At 48.9% G+C, this 19,557-nt stretch overlaps 2 protein-coding genes across 3 annotated transcripts; one reads left to right on the forward strand and one right to left on the reverse strand.

The window, feature by feature from the left end:
- The first annotated feature begins 162 nt into the window (after nt 1-162).
- acat1 (acetyl-CoA acetyltransferase 1) lies at nt 163-6,441 on the forward strand. The gene is made up of 12 exons (XM_088920279.1): nt 163-301; nt 962-1,009; nt 1,298-1,415; nt 1,798-1,893; nt 2,178-2,278; nt 2,374-2,517; nt 2,800-2,950; nt 3,635-3,730; nt 3,923-4,036; nt 5,267-5,331; nt 5,532-5,689; nt 6,029-6,441. The coding sequence occupies exons 1-12, from the start codon at nt 272-274 to the stop codon at nt 6,147-6,149; spliced, it is 1,242 nt and encodes a 413-aa protein (XP_088776405.1). The 5' UTR covers nt 163-271; the 3' UTR covers nt 6,150-6,441.
- A 436-nt stretch (nt 6,442-6,877) lies between these two features.
- npat (nuclear protein, ataxia-telangiectasia locus) lies at nt 6,878-19,241 on the reverse strand. Of its 2 annotated transcripts, XM_088920278.1 has the most exons (19): nt 19,226-19,241; nt 18,339-18,403; nt 17,624-17,742; nt 17,284-17,344; nt 17,115-17,193; nt 15,935-15,975; nt 15,051-15,305; nt 14,659-14,734; nt 14,156-14,294; nt 13,955-14,046; nt 13,218-13,302; nt 12,637-12,733; nt 12,309-12,437; nt 10,730-12,208; nt 10,027-10,139; nt 9,809-9,896; nt 9,591-9,651; nt 8,085-9,486; nt 6,878-7,576 (listed from the first exon to the last, which is right to left on the reverse strand). In XM_088920278.1, the coding sequence occupies exons 2-19, from the start codon at nt 18,373-18,375 to the stop codon at nt 7,496-7,498; spliced, it is 4,434 nt and encodes a 1,477-aa protein (XP_088776404.1). In that variant the 5' UTR covers nt 18,376-18,403; nt 19,226-19,241; the 3' UTR covers nt 6,878-7,495. The 2 variants fall into 2 exon arrangements, with proteins under 2 accessions (XP_088776404.1, XP_088776403.1); XM_088920277.1 differs by lacking the exon at nt 19,226-19,241 and having other exon boundaries at nt 18,339-18,515.
- Nucleotides 19,242-19,557: the final 316 nt, after the last annotated feature.

The raw sequence follows: 19,557 nt of genomic DNA on the forward strand, positions 1-19,557 counted from the left end.
GCATCTTCAAGAAACAGATGGATCAGTCTTGGACCGATTAGCCACTAGCAGCCAAAGTGCTCTCGTTTGTCACCTCTCCTTTGCACGAACTACATTTCCCATGTACCCTTTCACCTTTGGCACGTCGCCGGACGCCGAGACACCCCCTGCTCTGATTGGCCGATGCAGTTGGCGTGGGTTTGAGAGACGCTGAAGGTGAAATACTGTACATGCACCCTCAGTCCTGAAGTCGTATTTGTTCGTTGTTGTGTCTTGTCGTTGGCTGTCCATCATGCAAAGCCAGTTCTGCAGACGGTTGTTGGTAGGTGAGACGCAAAGGAATGCTTTTGATACTATTAATCATCGCGAAGTGTGTTGATATGCAGAGAAAAGGCTACAGAATTACGCTCTGACTCTTAAAGGTTAGGCCTTTGTTTTCATGGCGAGTTGGTCTTACAATAATTACCTGTCAGGAGCTAATGTGACATTAAAAGTTTTCCTACATTCGGCACTATCAGCTGTGTAGGACCGCACATGTCCATGTTTTATTGGTACTCGCCGCCGGGTAGTGAATCTGCATTACAGTCTGCTACATTAATGCAGTTTTCAGTTTGAACTTGAGAAGAAGGGAGAGTTCTTGCTTTTCAAAGCTCAAGGCTGATTATATGCACAGTACCTGTACGTCGCTGGTGCTTGCTCCTTTCATAATTATTTCAGAACAGTGCAGGAAGGTACACATATGGAGCCATACAGCACAAGGGCAAAAGAACTGCACTGTTTCAAGTCACCAAAGCCCCTGCATATTACTCGTGCTGTAAATACAGTATACCCGCCCGCGTCACAGGAATAGGAAGACCTGGTGTTAGGAGATGGCAGGGATGCAACAGATTTATTTTCATCTCGGCAATAAATGTTGTTTTATTAATTTATTAATGTTTAAACAGGCCAAATCACCTTTCTTCATGCACCTTTTTATATACAGGCTCAGAAGTATTTATCAAGAACCTACGCATCTCGTCCAGCTTTAAATGTAAGTTGTTGCTGTTTTTTTTAATGTTCAGTTCTGTTGAGCCCTGAATGCCTTCAGCCTTTCCTACCCAGTCTGTGTTGAAGACGTTGCTGTTGGCTCTCAAAGTGGAAGAAACACCTGCTGGAGTCCTGTTCCTCAAGGCAGAGTTTGCTCCTGTAAGAAAGAGGAGCTGAGCTGATGTAGCCCTTAACCTGGCAGCTGAGACGAGCCAGCAGAGGCAGGCGCAGCAGCTGGGACCCCTGACAGTGCGCAGGGATGCTCTGAGTCACTGATTCTCTGTTCCTGCAGGAGGTGGTCATAGTCAGTGCTGCTCGTACGCCTATGGGCTCATACAAAGGAAGCCTGTCCACGGTGCCTGCGACAAAGCTGGGCTCCATTGCCATCAGGGGAGCCATCGAACAAGCAGGTACAGGAAGGAGGCTGCTCGTCTGTGGTTTGATCAGGTTCGATCCTCCACCTGCCGGCGACAGACCGAGCCGCTGAATACTCGTGTCACAGCCTGCTTTTGACTTCCTTAAAGAGCATGATCTTTTCACAACCCCACAACAGCTGAGCGTGCACTTCTGACTGAAAGCCAGTCTGTTTTTTTAGTGTCTGGCCGTGCAAGTGTGTGAATGGTGCAGGAGTAAGGCAGATCTGTTTCAAACAAGATCTCAACTTTTTAGATCTCCTTGCTTGAAGCATTCGAGAATGTGGAATATCTTGACAAGACAATTCGCCACGAGACCTGTTCTCTTCTGTCACTCCGGATGCGTGTCATGGAGTGATGGCGCTGTGTGTGCTCTCAGGTGTCCCTGCGGAGGAGGTGAAAGAGGTGTACATGGGCAATGTGCTGCAGGCGGGAGAAGGACAGGCCCCCACCAGACAAGCCCTGCTGGGCGCAGGTAAGCCACACCCCCGTCTGTCCAGGGTGACCCTGTGGTGTTTGCTTCGCTACACTCCGAGCACGTCTGTCCTGATACTGCGTGTCATCAGTTTGGAAAGGTGTTTTTTTATTCTTCTGTCTGGTCTCTTCTTAATCAATGATGTTGAAAGACACAGCGCAAGCACGTATGCAAAATATCCTGGGACAAGCCTGTGAAGTGGACAGGGCTGTGTTGTTAGTGCGGTCTGTCCAAACTCCTCTGCCGTGGGCAGGATCGATTCATGTGCTCTGCTCTCTGTCCAGGGCTGCCAGTCTCCACCCCTGCCACCACAGTGAACAAGGTGTGCGCCTCGGGGATGAAGTCCATCATGCTGGCGGCTCAGAGCCTGATGTGCGGACACCAGGTAACGCACAGGCCCAGCCTGCTGGGATCCTGCCGCCGCTGGCGCCCCCCGGTGGACGTCTTCCTGGTTTGTAACGGTCCCCTGGCTTGTGGCAGGACGTCATGGTGGCCGGAGGGATGGAGAGCATGTCCAACGTCCCCTACGTCCTGGCAAGGGAGCCTCTCCCATACGGAGGGGTGAAGCTGGAGGACCTCATTGTGAAAGACGGGCTCACCGACGTCTACAACAAGTTCCACATGGTGAACTGCAGTGCTTCTGTCGTGTCTGTCGTGTCTGTCGTGTCTGTCGTGTCTGTCGTGTCTGTCGTGTCTGGCGTGTCTGGCGTGTCTGGCGTGTCTGGCGTGTCTGGCGTGTCTGGCGTGTCTGCGTGTCTGCGTGTGACCTGAGGGTTTGCTGTCTGCAGTGTTCTCGTGTATAGTGTACACCTGTAACTCAGGTTGCGTGTTCAAAGGTTCTAGCCTGTGCAGCTGACAGATCGCAGGTATGCAGTCAACTCATCTTGGTTTCATTCCGGCCCCAAGGGTAACTGTGCTGAAAACACGGCGAAGAAGAGCAGCATCTCTCGCGAAGAGCAGGACGCCTACGCCCTCAGCTCCTACACCCGCAGCAGGGCTGCCTGGGAGACGGGGGTCCTGGCCAAGGAGGTGGTCCCGGTCAACATCCCGCAGAAAGGTGGGGTGCACTCGCTCCTCAAATCAAACCAGTGGGCTTCCTCACAATCAGCCAGGGGGCTGAGGTAGCAACTATGGGGAGAAGCATCGAGACCAGGAGTCTCTGCTTTACACAGAGGGTGTGTGGAAGATGCGCAGCCTTGCTGTTGACACCATGGTTCCTATTAAGAAATGGCATGATGATCACTTTAATCAATTAATTACTAGAAATCGAATGGATTACACGAGTGGCCTCCTCTGCTCCTTCTTGTGTTTATCAGAGCACTTCTCGCCAGGCTCCTGCTTGGTGCAGTGGAGCATCAGCTAATTTAGCTAGTTTATACTACACAGTTATATACATAGTTCTAGTTTATATATATGTTATTCTGCAGTTACCTCCCCAGGACTCTGCGAGTATTGCATGTGTGCATCCTGTCATGCAAAAGTACTTTGTGTTTCCCCGAGAGTACTGGCCTCAGAGGAACAGGTAAAGGTTTATTCCACACTGAAAGGGAAAAAAAACACGTTTTGGCAGCGGAGCCATCTTCAGGTGTCAGTCCTGTATTTGTGTGTAGCCGTGGGTCCCTTATCAAACTGCTAACTTGACGTGTGGAAAAAGTGATGGTGAAATGACTTTACAAATAAAAGGTTTGGAATTTCCTAGAAGCGATCTCTCCCGCGCTGAGGCTCCTCTCTTCTCTTGTAGGGAAGCCGGACGTCGTGGTGAAGGAGGACGAGGAGTACCGGCGGGTGGACTTCAGCAAAGTGCCCAAGCTGAAGGCTGTCTTTCAGAAGGAGAATGGTGAGCACGCCTCACCTGCCGGGGGGCCTCTGGAAACCCACCCGGCCAACATACAGTGCTGCAGTTGTAACGCCAGGAGCTGGGATGGGATATCTGTTTGGCGGCGGCTCTGTACGGTGGGCAGGCCAGGCCTGGTGCGAGGGGTGTTCTGGTGGAGCCTGATCGCTGATCGCTGATCGCTTCGCTCTGCAGGCACCGTGACGGCTGCCAACGCCAGCACGCTGAACGACGGGGCGGCTGCCGTAGTCCTGACGACAGCCGAGGCCGCCAGGAGGCTGAACGTCACCCCGCTGGCCAGAATCGTCGGTATGTGCCGTCACCCTTCGCTCACACCGGGCTCCTTTAAAAGCCTTGGCTGAGCTCTCAGGTGTTTCCTGGTTTGGCTTTCTGAAGTTGGACATGAACGAGAGGCAGCTGTGTCAAAGTTACAATTTTTATACCGAGGCAATAAAATGCAACAAATGCTATGGGTTTTAAGTCATTTATTGTTTTGTTGCCTCTTGAAAAATATATATATAACGGCAAGAATGTGAAAGTAGGTAATTGACAACATCCCTAAATGTTGTGGAATATGTTGCATGTGACTGTGAGGTTGATAGGTGAGTCCAGAGATGTTTTCATATTTAGACCTGCAAGGGGAAAATGTTTGGTAGCTGTAGGGAAAACGGCTGAAGTTCAGTGAGAAAATGATCGTGAGGCTTTATTTACAAAAATATAAACCAAGATAATACAAAACAAATATTTATGATTAAAGAGAAACAATACACGTCAAAAAGGTAGAGGGGGCTACCTCTATGTTAAACATGAATATGTGTAAAGTACCACCGCCTACCCTTTTGAAGATTACAATTCCCGAACTCTCCTTGGATCGCTCCGGGACCGCACCCGATCCTGATCTCCAGACCCAGAACAGTGAATGACCGTTCACACCTGCACCGTCTTTTAAACCTAGAGCCCTGCCCCAGGACTGCTGACAGCAGACAAAATGCATCCTTCGCATGAGAAGTAAGACCAAGGTCCTGACTCTGTGGTCATTAAAAATCCCAAAACGTTTCTTGAGAACAGTAGGGGTGTCACCCCGGCGTCCTGGCCAGATTTCTGCTTGGCCCTTACCAATCACAGCCTTCTTATAATCCCCATCTTTGAACTGGCTTCATCACTCTGCTCTCCTCCTCACCGAGAGCTGGCGTGTGGGGAGAGTACTGGCCCACTCTGGCTATACTGGTGGAGGGGATCCCCATTACCTGTAAAGCACTTTGAGTGGAGTGTCCAGGAAAGGGCTATATTTGTGTAAGGATTTATTATTAATGCATTGGTCCCTGAGTGGCGGAATCGATATAGTATTAACAGAGGTGAATACAAGCAGAACCTGGAGAAACACAAACACATAGACAGCACGTTGCACAGGCGCGTTCCAGTCAAAGAAGTTCCACACAGCGTCGCAGCTCAGTGTTCGTGTGTGTGTGGCATACAGCTGTGTGCCTGCATGCCTGAGGACAGTGTGCTGAAGGAGTCCTTTCTCCTTCCGTTTCCCAGCATTTGCTGATGCAGCTGTTGATCCCATTGACTTCCCGATCGCTCCTGCCTATGCCGTACCTAAGGTGAGTGATTCTTCACCTCTGTCGCAGTAGAAATGTCGTATAAAAGTAATACACTGAAGCTAAAGACCTAGGACATTTGATGCTTTCCATTTAATACCACTCTGAATACTAGAGGTGGATGAAGTCTCGATTTTAATATGACAGTGGGCATGTATTATGTGGGTGTTTTTGCATTTCTTTTGTGTCTGCTACATTCTAAGATCCTGAAAGCTGCTGGCCTAAAGAAGGAGGACATCGCAATGTGGGAGATCAATGAAGCTTTCAGTGTTGTGGTGCTGGCCAACATCAAGATGCTGGATATAGACCCCAACAAAGTCAACATCAACGGTGGAGCTGTGTCTCTTGGTCACCCAATTGGGTAAGCACCCACCCCCCTGCAGTGCACAGAGCGAGTGGCGGCTGCGTTCAGAATGTTAAACAAAGGGATTGCCATGACGTATAACTCCCCCCCCCCTTCTGCCTTTTTAATTTGCTCCAAAATAAGTTGGTGCTGGAGATTGTTGTTTTTTTTTAAAAGTGAAACAAATTCTATTAACAAGCATGATTTCAGATTTTATTTTTCTGCTTGTGTACGAGAGCTAAGGTCTCTGGAAAGTGGATGGTTTGTGCTGTGGGCCTGGTACTAATCTGTGCTAAAGCCTTTGTGGGAAAAGATGGAGGTCAGTGTGATGACGATATCGTCTTTCTTTGCATCCAGAATGTCCGGGGCAAGAATCGTGGGCCACATGGTTCATAACCTGAAGTCTGGACAGTATGGACTGGCAGGAATTTGCAATGGAGGAGGTGGAGCTTCTTCCATCCTTATCCAACGGTTCTAGGACAGCTGCACTCTGGAACAGCCTACTTGCAGGGAATGTTACTAATCAGAACTACCTATGTAGTGTGTACAGGATGTAGGTAAAAATATAAATACTGGCTTTATGCATGTATTTATTGTACAACATTTGTCAGGACACTCGGCTCTACCTGCATTGTGGACACCTGCATTTTTATTTAACTGTTACCGTCCACTGTTACTTTAACTCCAGGGCTTCTTCAGTCACTCCCAGTGTGTCTAAGCTACCAACAGTTTTATCCTAATAAAAACATACAACCTCCATTGCAAAATAAGACTGTGTACAACACTTTCTGTTCCCGTGGTTAATGTATCTCTGAGCGTTGCTTCAGCTCTTTGTTCCAAGCAGGTCGTTAATGATATTTCATTTTGGTAGGATTACTGTTAGTCCCATGTTCTGTTCTTTCCTGGTGACTTCAGGTCAAAGTAGTAGAAGTTTTCCCATGGCTGATAAGCTTATCTACGTGTCCCAACAACCAAGAGAAGGCCATTCAGTACATTTGCCTTATATTTTAAGACTATTAAAGCAATTGAGACAAGGCACTAATACAATATCATGTAGTACAGGGATGAAAGACTCGGCTCCTTGAGATCAGGAATCTCTGGGAACAGGAGTCAAATCGCTGGTAGGTGTTAAAGGTGTTGGGACCACTGCAAACGAGCACAGTTCCACAAGGAAATAGGTGAAAGAAGTACTCCTCATATCCTAAAGAGAGGAAATAATCTCACTGGCTTTTATTATAATCATTCATTATTAGTGCTATGGATCTGAGAGACCAGTTTTTGTACGGAATTACAAATGGCTTAAAAAGAACATTCAGGATACTATCCATCCTAAACCAAAAAACTGGACAAAAGAACACTCCTGTTTTGTAAAACTATACAGTGGAACACTTAGTGGAACATGTAGAACTAGGGCAAAAGATGAGTAAAGCATAAACATTTTAACTCCGATACTAAAAAATGTGCAATGGAACCGAGATTGTAGACATTTTTAAAATACCCTTCAAAGTACAACTCAAAATTATTAGGAACACACAGCTACAGCCTGTTAACACTGTCCTTAGTGATCACATCCTCCTCAACCTCATGTGCAAAACATCTTGATTCCAGTATTTCAGTGGGTGAATGGCTCACAGCAAAGAGCAGCAGTTCTGAATATTAAAAAATGCACCAATTAGGTCAACCAGCTTTCCCAGTACTGCCTTTAAGGTTCTCCTTCTGCACTTATTTTCTTTATTCTGGGTCCAGCATGACCATCAGGTGCTGCCGATTGGAGAGCAGTCACTCAGGTTGCTCCTGTGAAGATCCACCTTGCGCTGTCGGGCTTCACTCGTCATAGTGCAGCGATGACAGGAATTTATCCACATCCAGGTCATCCGGGAAGGAATCCAGCAGCTTCTTCTGTTTCTGTTTGGAGGAAAGGGCATAGGAAAAATCAAGGCCATTTTTCCTGCTGTGTGCACTGTGTGTAATTTAGGCTGACAATTTGTTTCTTGCACAGAAAACGCCAAGAGATTGCTGGTGGCTCTCAAGTCCATTGCTTTCCTATGGCAATGAGAGAACCCATTCGTACAGCCGGCCATTTACTGGAGCTGCAGTCGAGGATTCAAGAGTAGCGTTGCTGTACTAACACTGTATTAAAACAGAAGAAATATCTTCCATTTTAATATAGTACTTTCCGTGGTAAAAACATCTTTGGAAAAAAACGAATAGTTTATCCCTGGTTATATTTTAGCACAAATACAAATAGCTTCAAAGGTTTTATTAAAATGATTGGTCGTTCCCGAAGTACGTGCATGTAACCGTTTCCTGCAGCGCAAGCTGGGACTCGGTATTGTTCGGGGAAAAGGTCTCTCTTAGTCGCAGAGCAAGTGGAGACATTGGCCCTGTGTTTCCTCTGCCCACGGTGACTTACCTTGGCTTTCTTCTTACTGGACGACGAGAGGGAGCACTGCTGGTCCTTCTGTCCTGGGGGGCTTGAGCACACCTTGGCATGCTTGCGCTTCCTGTCCTTGGCCCCCGCGCCGGCCGTGCCCTGCTGCTGCACGCTGTCCTTCAGAGGCGTGCCCTTCCTGGCGATGGCGGCGCGGGACAGGATCATCAGCGTGTGGGCGGCCATGTTGATGCTGTTCTCGCTGCCGGCCTCGCTGGCAGGGCTGCAGGTGGGCAGGTCGGGCGTGGCAGGGGGCGGGAGGTGCCGGGGCGTGCCCTCTCCGTCCCGCCCCTGCCGCGGGCGGACAGGGGTCCTCAGGCAGTCCAGAGGCTCTTCGGGTTGGCGGCCGGACCCTGGGGTCCTGGGGAGAGGCAGCTCAGGGCTCTTGGAGGGAGTGGCAGTAGGGATGTGCCCCTGGATGTCCTGCAGCATCTCCGCCGCCTGCTTAGTGAGGGGGCTGGTCTTGTTAGGGTGTCGGATACCACTGAGCTGGGAGGCATGAGCTCCAGCGGGCTCAACCGGCGGCAGGGCAGCAGCTGGCTGCCGCTCCTGACTCCTCCCCTCCAGCTTGTTCTCCTTATCGGCTGCGACGTGCACGGCGTCCTGCGAGGGGCCCCTCGTCTCCGCCAGCCCCTCCCTCCCCCTTGCACTCTGATCAGCTTCCTTTCTGGTCCCTGAAACGTTCGACTTCAGCCTGGGGTCAGCGGCCGCAGCCTTGCAGCTGTGGGCAGAATCCCTCTTTGACTCGGTACCTCCTTGTTCCTCTTTGTTGTCCGATGTCTGAGATTTATTTCCAGAATCCAGACTCCTCACGGAGGACTCTCGCTTCGCAGCAGCTTCGTCCCCGCGGGAGCCGTGAGGGTTCTGCCTGTGCTCAGATTCAGTCTGCAATGGAGCACCTTTGCTGGAATCAGTGGATGAGGGAGGTCTGCTTCTCTCCAACTCCTTCCTGGGAGCTGAGGTGTTCCCTCTATCCGGGCACATTGTGGCATCGGGCCTCGGTGCATCACCATCCCTGCTGACTGCAGCTGCTCCGGTCCCGACGGCTCGAGGCTGAACGCTGTCACACGGCTTACAGCCGGGGCCTTTCGTCTTGGGCTGCTCAGCAGAGGAGGAGGCAGCCGTGAACACTGTTGGCGTGACTACCACAGGTGCTTCCACGGATGCTGAAGAGTCCCCAGAGCTCCTGGTCTGGACCAGGGCAGGTGTGGTGCCGAGGGACCGCTCGGGTGCTGCGAGATCAAAGCACAGGACCCTCCTGTGGCTCTGCCCGCTCATGGGATTGGACCCCGACGCTGGAGGAGGTGAAGAAGAGGAAGCCTCTGCAGCTGCTGCATGCTGGGAAGGCCCAGCTGTCTTGAGCCTCGGCTGCAGTGGCACAGGACTGGGGAAAAAAAAGAGCAAAAGCAGGGATGTGACTGCAGAACAGTCCAATGAAAAAACAAGCAAAATGTCACAGAAACCGAGTCTATGGCTCTATAAACCTACTTTTGTCTTTGCAAACCAGTGGCATCTGTGCCCTGATCTGACACAGGTGGTCCAGATTTACCTAGAAAGAAAAAATTGTATTTTAATACCCTGAATTTAAAAAACAAGTTTACACACCAAACAGTTCTCAACTTGATATTCTCATTAGAATACCTTAATATGGTGCAAATCAATCCGTGTGCAATGCACCCCGACTGTAGGCCAATGCTGTGACTTACCTATGTCAGTGCTGGCTTTGGGGGCCAGTTTAGGTTTCAGTTTGACCTTAAATGCGCAGTTTACTGCAGGCCGGACGGATAACGGCATCTATGGGGACATCAGCAGAGAGCAACAGCTGAAAATCTGCTTTCACATTAAAGACCTGTTCATAACTGGTAGGCGATTAAGTGAAGTCAGTTCGCAAATGCAGCGATACTGAAGTCTGGGATCAGATTACCTGACTGGGGGCCACACTGAAAGAGCCCGACGTGCTCTGCCCAACAACCGACACTGGGACCACCATGCTCTGCAGCACGGGCTGGACTGGAGAGGAAATGAAGAGTGCTGAGCCTGCAGAAATTTGAACAGCCACCAGTCAATTAGCAGCCTCCGTGGCAACGGTTCAGTTGACGTGAAACCTCAGTATTCGAATTTGTGAATGTGGAACACAACACCTCATGGGGAAAAACAGGGATCCATGGCTTGCAAAACTAAAATTCTGCAGTAATATTTTTGTTATAAAACTTTTCCATTTCAGAAAAACTATTAGTAATTATCGGTATTAAAAAGTTAATGAAAATGAGCGCAAGAAACTTTATGAAATCATCGTCTTCCCCCAGGTTGTTGCATGGGAAAACAAAGCTTTCTTATTCTTAGTCGTGCTAATTTTCTTTACTTTCTATATCTTATTTCTATTACAAGTAACGGAAACTGTAAAGTTAATGACGCAAATTCTTCTCTGGAGCACATTACCCAGCCATGTCCTGGCTTCTGTGAAGAAACAGCTGGATGAGTTCCTGGGATCAAGCAGCTACTAACTACCAAATGGGATAACAGGTTGAACAGCCTCCTCCTGCCTGTTCCAACACTCAAACAGCAGGAGAGAAGAGCACGGCTGGACAGCCCACACCTCCAGACCCTACAGGCCCCGGCAGTCTTACCCGAGCTGGAGATCACAGGCCGGCTCCGGGGTGGCGTTGCCAGGATGTGCGGCATGGAGGACACCGGCCCCACCATCACCTGGGGCTGACTGCCGGCCTGGCCGGCCGCGGCTTGGTCCGCCACGAGGAAGTAACCGCTGGAGCCGCCGTACGAGCTGGAGGCAGGAACCAGCTGGAGGAACCCGGCCTCCGCCTGCACCTCGGGCGCCGAGGCCAGGGACAGCTGCACGCCCTCCTCTGGGCCGGCGGTGGGGGTGCCCAAGGGGTCCCGCGGCCTGGCGGAGCTGGGGCTCGACTGCTCTGCTCTCTGCAGGCAGCTGACCGCCTGCACGGTCTCCTCGGGGGTGACGAGGGACCCCGCGGGCACGGGCGCCTTGGCCGGGGAGGAGAGGACGATCGTGGGGACCCTGTCGCTGGGGGTGCTGGAGATGCTGCTCCCCGACACCGAGTCCCTGAGCCGCTCTTCCTGATCGTCGGCGATTATGATCTTCAGGGAGACAAACTTACCGGCGCCGTGCTCCTGGCACGGGGGGTTGCCAACAGGGGGCTGTAAAGTGGCCCCTGGCGCCACGGCAACAAGCTCCCGGGGGCTGCCCCTGCAGGGGGCCGGTGAGGGCCCTTTGCCGTCCCCAGAGTGACTCTCACCTATGGCTTGCCCATCCTTCCCCGTGACAGAAGCACAGCAGGCGGACCCTGCCAGCTCGCCCAGGGCAGGAGAAGCCCCAGGTCCCGGCTTGTCAGGCTGGCCTTTGGCTTGGAGGGAGGCACCACAAGGCCACGGCTCTGGCGCGGTGTTGCTGGGTTCACCGCCATCAGTCTGCTCTGCCCCTGCGAAAGGGCCTTCAGAAGGAGACACAGTCATCTGCTTGTCTGCCAACCCATGGTCCTGACTGCTCTTTAATGGCTCTGGAGGACTGTTCTGAGTTCCTGTAGCTTCCTGTCGTCTCATCTCAGACTGAGCTCCGTCACACGATGGAAGAGGAGCGTTTATCTCGCCAGGACTGGGGTCTGTGGATCCCTTCTGGAGGTGCTCTTGGTCAGGTGGTTGAAGAGGGGAAGGCTGGCTTACATGCTCTGGTGATGCATCCGTTTCCAGGTGCAGATCAATGTCCATGCCCTCCTCCTCAGCAAGGGAGGAACTGGCACCGTCCTTGTCTGCTGTCAACAGGCTGCTGTTGCTGTCTCTGCCCCTGCTGGCCTCCACTGCAGCCCCACAATGCTGAGAAGCGCTGGTTTGCTTGTGCCTGCTTGCTGTCGCTCTGTTCTCGGGCTGCCCTACTCCACATGCAGCGGGTCTGGTTGCCAGGAGGAGCTCACCGCTTCCGTGTGGAGTACTGGAGGCCAGTAACCCCCGCGACACACACGGGAGGGGGTGAGCCGTTTTTCTGCTCTTCTTGCCCCTGGGGCCGGAGTCGCTCTTTGTCTTGGGTGTTCTAGGTGTGGGCACCATGACAGACACTGAATCTTTACAACCAGCCCCTAAAAAAAAAAAAGGAAACAAAGATGGTGATTTACAGTAGAAAGGTTCTGCCTGAAGGGCACGGTGAGGGGCTTTCAGTGATTTGAAGATTGCACCTACCCTGATCTCCAGGTTCAGAGGGGCTTTCACTGGGCTCAGACTCTTGGGCCTCTGCTGGAGCTGCACTCTGGTCTACGCTAATGGGACCCGCACCTCCCTGGACACCAGGTTCACTGCTTCTGTTTTTCCCTGCCGTCAGAGAAAAGAAAATGGAATTAACTGGAGTTTTTAACTGAACAGTAGAACAGCACACCAAGCAACAGAGCACAACTTTTGTGACTAATTTAAAAAAGTTGCAATAATCCGATGAGCATCATTTGATGCAAATGATCACCGAAGCTAACGAAGCACGGCACCAGTCCTCCACTCAGCCTTACTACCCCCGTACCGTAATCAAACAGGTCGAACAGAGCCTGGAAGGCTGGGTCCGACTCGGTCTGCTCCAGAATGTCACGGATGGCCTCATCTGTCATGTGGATCTCCGCCTGCATAAACACAAGAGCGATATGAAGGCAGCAGCACGTGCAGCAAAGATCAGGGCCCTGGATTCGTAACTGCGGGGCTGTGGGTTCAAGCCTCTTGAGCCAGGAGTCTCCCCCAGATTGCTCTAGCGAAATACACAGGTCTCGCCTGAGGTACAAACTCTAGCTGCGCTGGATAAACAAGTCAGCAGAATTAATAGATAGTAACAAATAGGAACAAATGGAAGTTCCACACCAAAAAAATAAAAAGGCAAGCATTTTCTTCAGTGAGGAATTAAGGGCCATTTTGTCCTGCGTGACTCATGTGCTGATGCAGCTCCTGGATCTAAATTCTCCCAATAATCTGTTCACTTTGGCACTTCTGAGCAAGAAAGATGGAAGCTTAAAACAACAAATATGTGTAACCTGCTGTGAAGCATCCACTCTAATATATTTTAAAAATGATATATGGTCATATGTTATGTTTCTAAAATCCAAGAAAAATTACCTGGAGACCTAATATTTCATCGATTGACGGATCTTGCACCACAGCACCACTTGCACCTTGTTTAGAAGTCTGAGGATTGTTTTCACTGTCAACAAACACCAAAAAAAAATCAGAGCCAGATTTCTTTGTGCCCAAAATGCATCACATGAATCAGATGTGGGAAGCTTGCCGGAGAACACCAGCAGCTTATCCCGAACTATTACAGCAGCACCAGGAAGAGAATGAGCACAGAAAGGCTATCCACACTATGGAAAATCTGCACAGACACTGGGGACAGTCTGTATCTTCAATGCCTTATCATTTAAAACACTTTCCTAGATTGACCACCAGGTGGCACTGCTGTACCTACATGGTTCAAGGTGCACTTGATGCACACACCTGCCGTAGCCTGACACCAACAGGACAGACTTCGTGCTCTGGTGAAGAGGGTGACCATGGTGTGTATGCAGAAGAGTTTGTACACTTACAGTGCAGTTATCAGGGGTCACCTGGTTGTGGTCAGGATGCTGTTATTTTGTAAAACTTTTGGTTTGGGATTCTGCAAAAGGATATGGACTTCAGAGTCAATCTCCCATCGAAAAAACTGCTTAAACTTTTCAATAAAGATTACTGGCTAAAATAAAGCTCTGTCAGTTTTGGTCCTTGTTTAGACTCCTACCCATGTTTCCAGCAATGTAGGTTTACAGACTTTTAACTAGCTGACCATTAATGTAAAATGCCATTCAATTTCATCTTACCTTCCCAAGAACTTATTAATGTTTTCTGCAAGTTTCTCTTGCAGGGACTTGTCACTAAGTATCTTGTCCCTGGCGTTCTCTATAACCATTTGCTGTAAGAAACAAGGATGGAATAAATCATTGGAACAGAAGAGAAACAGATGCTAGAGATCCGCCTGACTTTGAGAATCCGATTCCGATGTGGAAGGAGGTGGGACTCACGGGAAAGCTCTCCGAGACGGGCTCCTGCTCTCCTTCATTTTGGATTTCCTCAGTCTCCGCAATGACAGTAGATATCTGGGGGGTCCTGGGTGCTCCGCCCTGTCCAGCCAGCAGCCCACCTCTCCTCCTGGGGGAGTCACTGAAACACCGCACAGCACAGGAGGATCAGGCCTTCCTGTATCCCTTCCACACAGCTCATACACTAACAGCACGCAGGCTGCAAGGCACGGAGAGACCACTGCGCCTGGGCCAGCTGCCACCTCAGCCTGAGCTGCAGATTCCACCCTTGTCAAGCAGGAACGAGCAGACAAACACAGGGAGAAAGACACAGACATGGCTCTCAGCAGACATGTGTTCTTTACATACAACACTGCAGAGTTTTCCAGCTGGAAGGATTCAGAAATGACACAGGTGCTGAAGCAACACAAACCAGCAAAGCAGAGAATCCTCTTGGAAAAAACGTTGACTTTAGGAAGGCCACACCTTCTCAGCGGTCTCCTCACCATTTCCTGCGGCCCGGAGACAACTGTCCTGGGCTAAATCTGCGATCTGGAACAACAACCTGCAGAGGGGAATCTCCTACAGGAAACAAAACAAAAGGGGCTCTTAAGGAACCAGTAAACTGCAGTCCTCAGGCAGCCTTTACATACAAGCTTTCCTCCACTGTACTCAGAATTCGGGCAAGGATTTTTCCTTAAATGGACACACTGATGATCTGTCATTATGAGAGACTAATGTAGTGACAAGTACTATTTAACAGGTCAGAATGTTTTTGTAGAACAAAGGCCATAGGACTAACACAAAAAACTAAAAACCACGTGCATAACACAAAACAAAATCTTTAACTACACGTTCACCACGGACTCTATCGAGCCCGCCTCGGTGTTCCACTTACTGCTCACGTTGAGCACAGCCCTGCTTCGCTCCTGGCCCTGAGACTGGCTGACGCACAGGGGGGAGGGTCTCGCGTGCAGGGAGCTGTAGCAGATGGGAGTGGAGCACCCCAGCATGGCCTGAGCCACGCACACGGGGCCGGGGCTGTGCTGGCCGGAAGAGGGAGTGACAGACAGCAGCCCGGAGCCGCCCGGAACTGGCGGGGAGGGCTGAGCTCTCTGATGCCGCACATTCAGGATCCCATTCCGGGTGCGAACTGCAACATGGGCACACGGGCACACAGCAGGGGTGAGGGCTCCGAGGAGCGTCACGGACACGCACGCAGAGAGAAGCAGCGCCGGACACCCGAGAACAAAGATCTGAAAGTACAGGCTGATACTGCAAATGTGCCAAAAGGCAGAGGGGAATAAAAATTCACAAAGCCAGGAATCTATGAGATTAAAAAATCATCAAATCTTTTTTAATATTGAAAAAGCCAGAAGCAATGAATAGTTGCAATGCCAACAGACTGTGCAGGATCTGATTCATTACGAAAGGATGGTCAATTTCAGCTAAGAAAACAATACAGTATGCTTTTCTTTTCTCTTAAATATGGAAACATCTGCGAATGCAGGACAGAACTTTCCAGAATGTCTGAGATCGACATGGAAGGAGACATTTATAAGACGGTTGTTATAAATGTGCAGAGGAAAAAAACTGTTATCTTTTTTCTTTTCTCTAAACCTTCAATTTCCCCTTTTCTCCTAAAATTCTGAGAAATCCATTTAACGGACTCATTATGGTATGAAAGACCTGTGTTTTCCTAAAATCTAAAATGCAGTGAAAAGATACCGGACAGAAAAAATAAACTGCATTTAAATAATAAAAATGAAAAAGCCAGCTTACATCTTTGGTTGTTGTAAATGCTTGGAGAGTTCTGCATACACCTAGGGAGAGCAATAGACATCATTAAGCCACCCTGAAAAACAGTCTTGCTTAAAAGATAATATCTGACAGTCCTGCAAAATTTGGAATGTGTCAAATTATAATATTTCATTTATAGAAATGGGACACTCACGACAGACCTCCCTGTAGATTACGATTATAACCTCAGCATTAAAACAGACCTGGAAGGCCAATAAAAGCTTCAGGGAAAGCTAGTGAAGGCAGAGCCTCGCGGGCAGGCGAGTGCTGGCAGTGGGAGGAACGCAGAGCGGGGCCCCCAGGGACAAAGGGGACCCCCACACCCGCTGGCTTTCGTTGCTTCACATGAACCCTCACTGAACCCACAAGTCACCTGGTTAGGACTTCTGAAAGATCCCCCCCCCAGTAAACAGTTGGAGATTTTAAGTTTCTTGAGGAACACAATAGTTAAAAGGCAGCCTCCAAACTGTTTGGAAACTGAAAGCCAATTAAAGAGGTGAATTAAATTAAACCTATACTGAGGTCTATTGGAGGCTTGATTATTAAGTGCTCAGGTGGAAAAAAACGGCAGGTGTGGGGGTCTCAGGACTGGGAACCCCAGACGTCAAAACTATGGAAAGGTCACTGATCCATGGATCTTATCTGGTTGTTTCTTGAAAGAAGCCAGGGCATCAGCTCGGACAAAATGGCTGGACGGTTTGTTCCACACTCCCACAGCCTGTTGCGTAAGGGAGTGCCTCCTGTTCCTAGTTTTAAATGTCGTTTCCACCTACGCCCTCTGGTAAGTGCGTCACTCTGTTCAGAAGAATTCCACTGGGATGGGTTTTTCAATGCCTCGTTTTATGTTGAACCCTACAAAGGTTCAGTTCTAGTCTGTCTGTGCAGGGTGTACGCTGGTCCAGCAATGTATATGGTTACTCTACCCTGAACTGGTTCCTGAGCCGTAGTAGTTTTTTCGTAACACAGATGACACAAGAAATTGTTTGTGTGATGTCAGGAGCTCATGCCAGTTTATCTACAAGATTCTTCTTCCATTCTGAAGCTCTGGTAAAAACACTGCTGCGACAGTCTCCAGGAGCAAGTTCTCACGCTTGTATATCCTGAAACAAGAGGCTCTATTTACCCCCACCCCCAGAAATCCAGTTAAAAAGTTTCCTTTTACCTGATCTGATTCAGAGTGAAATCCAACTTCCTCCAGAGCGACGTCATCATAGCAGGTACCTGTGACTCCTGGCTGCATTCTTGACAAAAAAAAAGACAGTGGTATATTAACAAAACATGAACATATGAAGCTCTGAGGCTGAAGTTATTTAAAATCCTCCAGTACTTGCCTTTTGCTTTAATGGCAACGTACTCGTTCAGAATGGTGTTCAGGTTTTTCCCAAACAAAGACTGCAAAGACAAAACAACATGACAAAGCAGAACGCAGGGAAATATAGGATATAGAGATGTCTAACACTATGTATGCCGTTTTCATGAAAACAAATCTAGCACATGAAATGCAAGCTATTTAATGCACACAGCTAATGAGGGCTTAGGTACGGTGAGACTTTCGCAGAGAATAAAGAGTGAAATTTTGCATGTGCATGCCATAAGATGCCAAATTTCCACAAGTCTTTCCATTACAGCGTCCAGGGGCGAGGGGCTCTGCTGAGATCGGACAGCACTCACAAACACGCAGGCAGGAATCGCTCCGTCCTCGGTGCTGTGCTCCGCGTACTCCTTCAGGTCCGGACTCTCGCTGATAAACGCCCGGCAAGAGGCAGTCAGGCGCTCCTGTTGGAGATACCCTTGGCGCACCCCAGAACAAACAAGCACTCGGTTTACCTCATTTACTGGAATTTCATCAAAAGCAATATCAACTCACCAGGGCATGCATCCAAAAATAAACATCCTTTGTCAATAAGCGAATTATGCACATTTGTTCGGACATTTCTGATTTCTGAGAATGTCCTTGCAACTGAAATATTGGCAAGGTCATAAACGCCACTTGAATACTATCAAAATCTGACATCTGATGTACTGGACATTTTTCCCCAGTACTAATGATTTCGTCACAGTCTTTATGGAATTTGACATAAACACGTACCTGATGTGTAATTTAGTATTTTAGGTGGCAGTACTCCGGCCACCGTTGTTTCAGAAAGCTTACACCCAGTGGTATCGATATAATGCATCAAATATTATATGCAGTGCTTTCTGTCATCTACACAGTGAAAGACACGCTCTTTAGCTAACCATGCTCTCGTCCCCCAAATACAGGCTCTGGTACGTGTTGCAGGGCCCCTTTGTGATCAACACAGCTCTCAGCTGCGAGCGCAGAGCAAACTCCCCGGCTATACGCCTGTCTCCCGCAACAGACCCCGCTGCGACCGCTCCGACTTACCCAAAACCAGCCTCGCAATGTCAGATGGTAGCAACATGGCTGTTGTGAAGCCTTTTCAACTGGCCCTCAAATGCACAGTCATGAAAGAAAACCAAACAGCACACATTTGAACCGTTATACTTTTTCTCAGCTCAGCTGAACACAACTCCCAATAACACCCACCCGCAGAAAAAGCGCGGAAATTCAGCACGTTTCACCCGGAAGTATTGGTCTGAAAGGCTGCATGGGAAATGTAGTTCGGGTGTTCGGTCAATGTCAGTACGCGGGACAGCGATACGTGCCGGAGATGTACATACAGTTCAAAATATTATATAAAACGTTAAGTGTGTGTAACAAGGGAAATTGGCATAAAATAAATCAGAGGTCCAAACAGATATTCTGTCAGTGGAAATGTTATTTTATCAAATTTTTTTATTGCAACTATAATATATACAGTACAGACAAGAGTTTATATACATAACATCGTCAGGGGTACACACCACAGCTGCATTTTACAAAAAAATTAAATCAGATAAATCAAGGCAAGGTACACACAGATTTTATATTATGACGTTTATAGCAAAAAGTCTGGAGACATGCTCTTATATCTGTTTAATTTTATGTATGTAATAGTGAGCAAGTGTCATGATTAAATCGATGACAAATGATATGATATTCTGTATTTTTTCAACGGGATTAAAAATACACCTATAAGGCTGTACATGGCTTGGCACCTCAATACCTGTCTGAACTATTATCACCCTACTCCCCACCTCGCAACCTCCGCTCTTCAAATTCTGCCCTCCTTACTGTCCCCCAAGCCCGTCTACATTGTATGGGCGACAGGGCCTTCTCCTGTTATGCCCCCAAGCTCTGGACCTCTCTCCCCAAGGATATCAGAGAGTCACCTTCTCTAAACTCCTTCAAATCCAGACTCAAACCCTCTTCTTCAGAAAAGCCTTTACTGAACTGGTTCCATTCTTCACCCCTCTGCTCTTCTTAATACCACCTTCCACGGTCTCCTCTATATATTGTAATTGTGTCTTATCTTGTGTATTCTTCTTATTTATTGTTGTACTCTTCTTATTTATTGTTATTGTCATCCTGTAAAGCGCTTTGAGAAGCCACCTTTAAAGGCGCTATATAAAATAAAGTTTATTATTATTACAGTGGCAGTGCGTTTGAAGCTTCAGTCTACAGCTCCTGCACCAGAGACCCCGGCCTCGCTGGGTCTGGGGAG

The sequence above is a fragment of the Atractosteus spatula genome, chromosome 7 (assembly GCF_055471065.1).
Source record: "Atractosteus spatula isolate fAtrSpa1 chromosome 7, fAtrSpa1.hap1, whole genome shotgun sequence".
In the NCBI taxonomy this organism is placed as follows: domain Eukaryota; kingdom Metazoa; phylum Chordata; class Actinopteri; order Semionotiformes; family Lepisosteidae; genus Atractosteus; species Atractosteus spatula.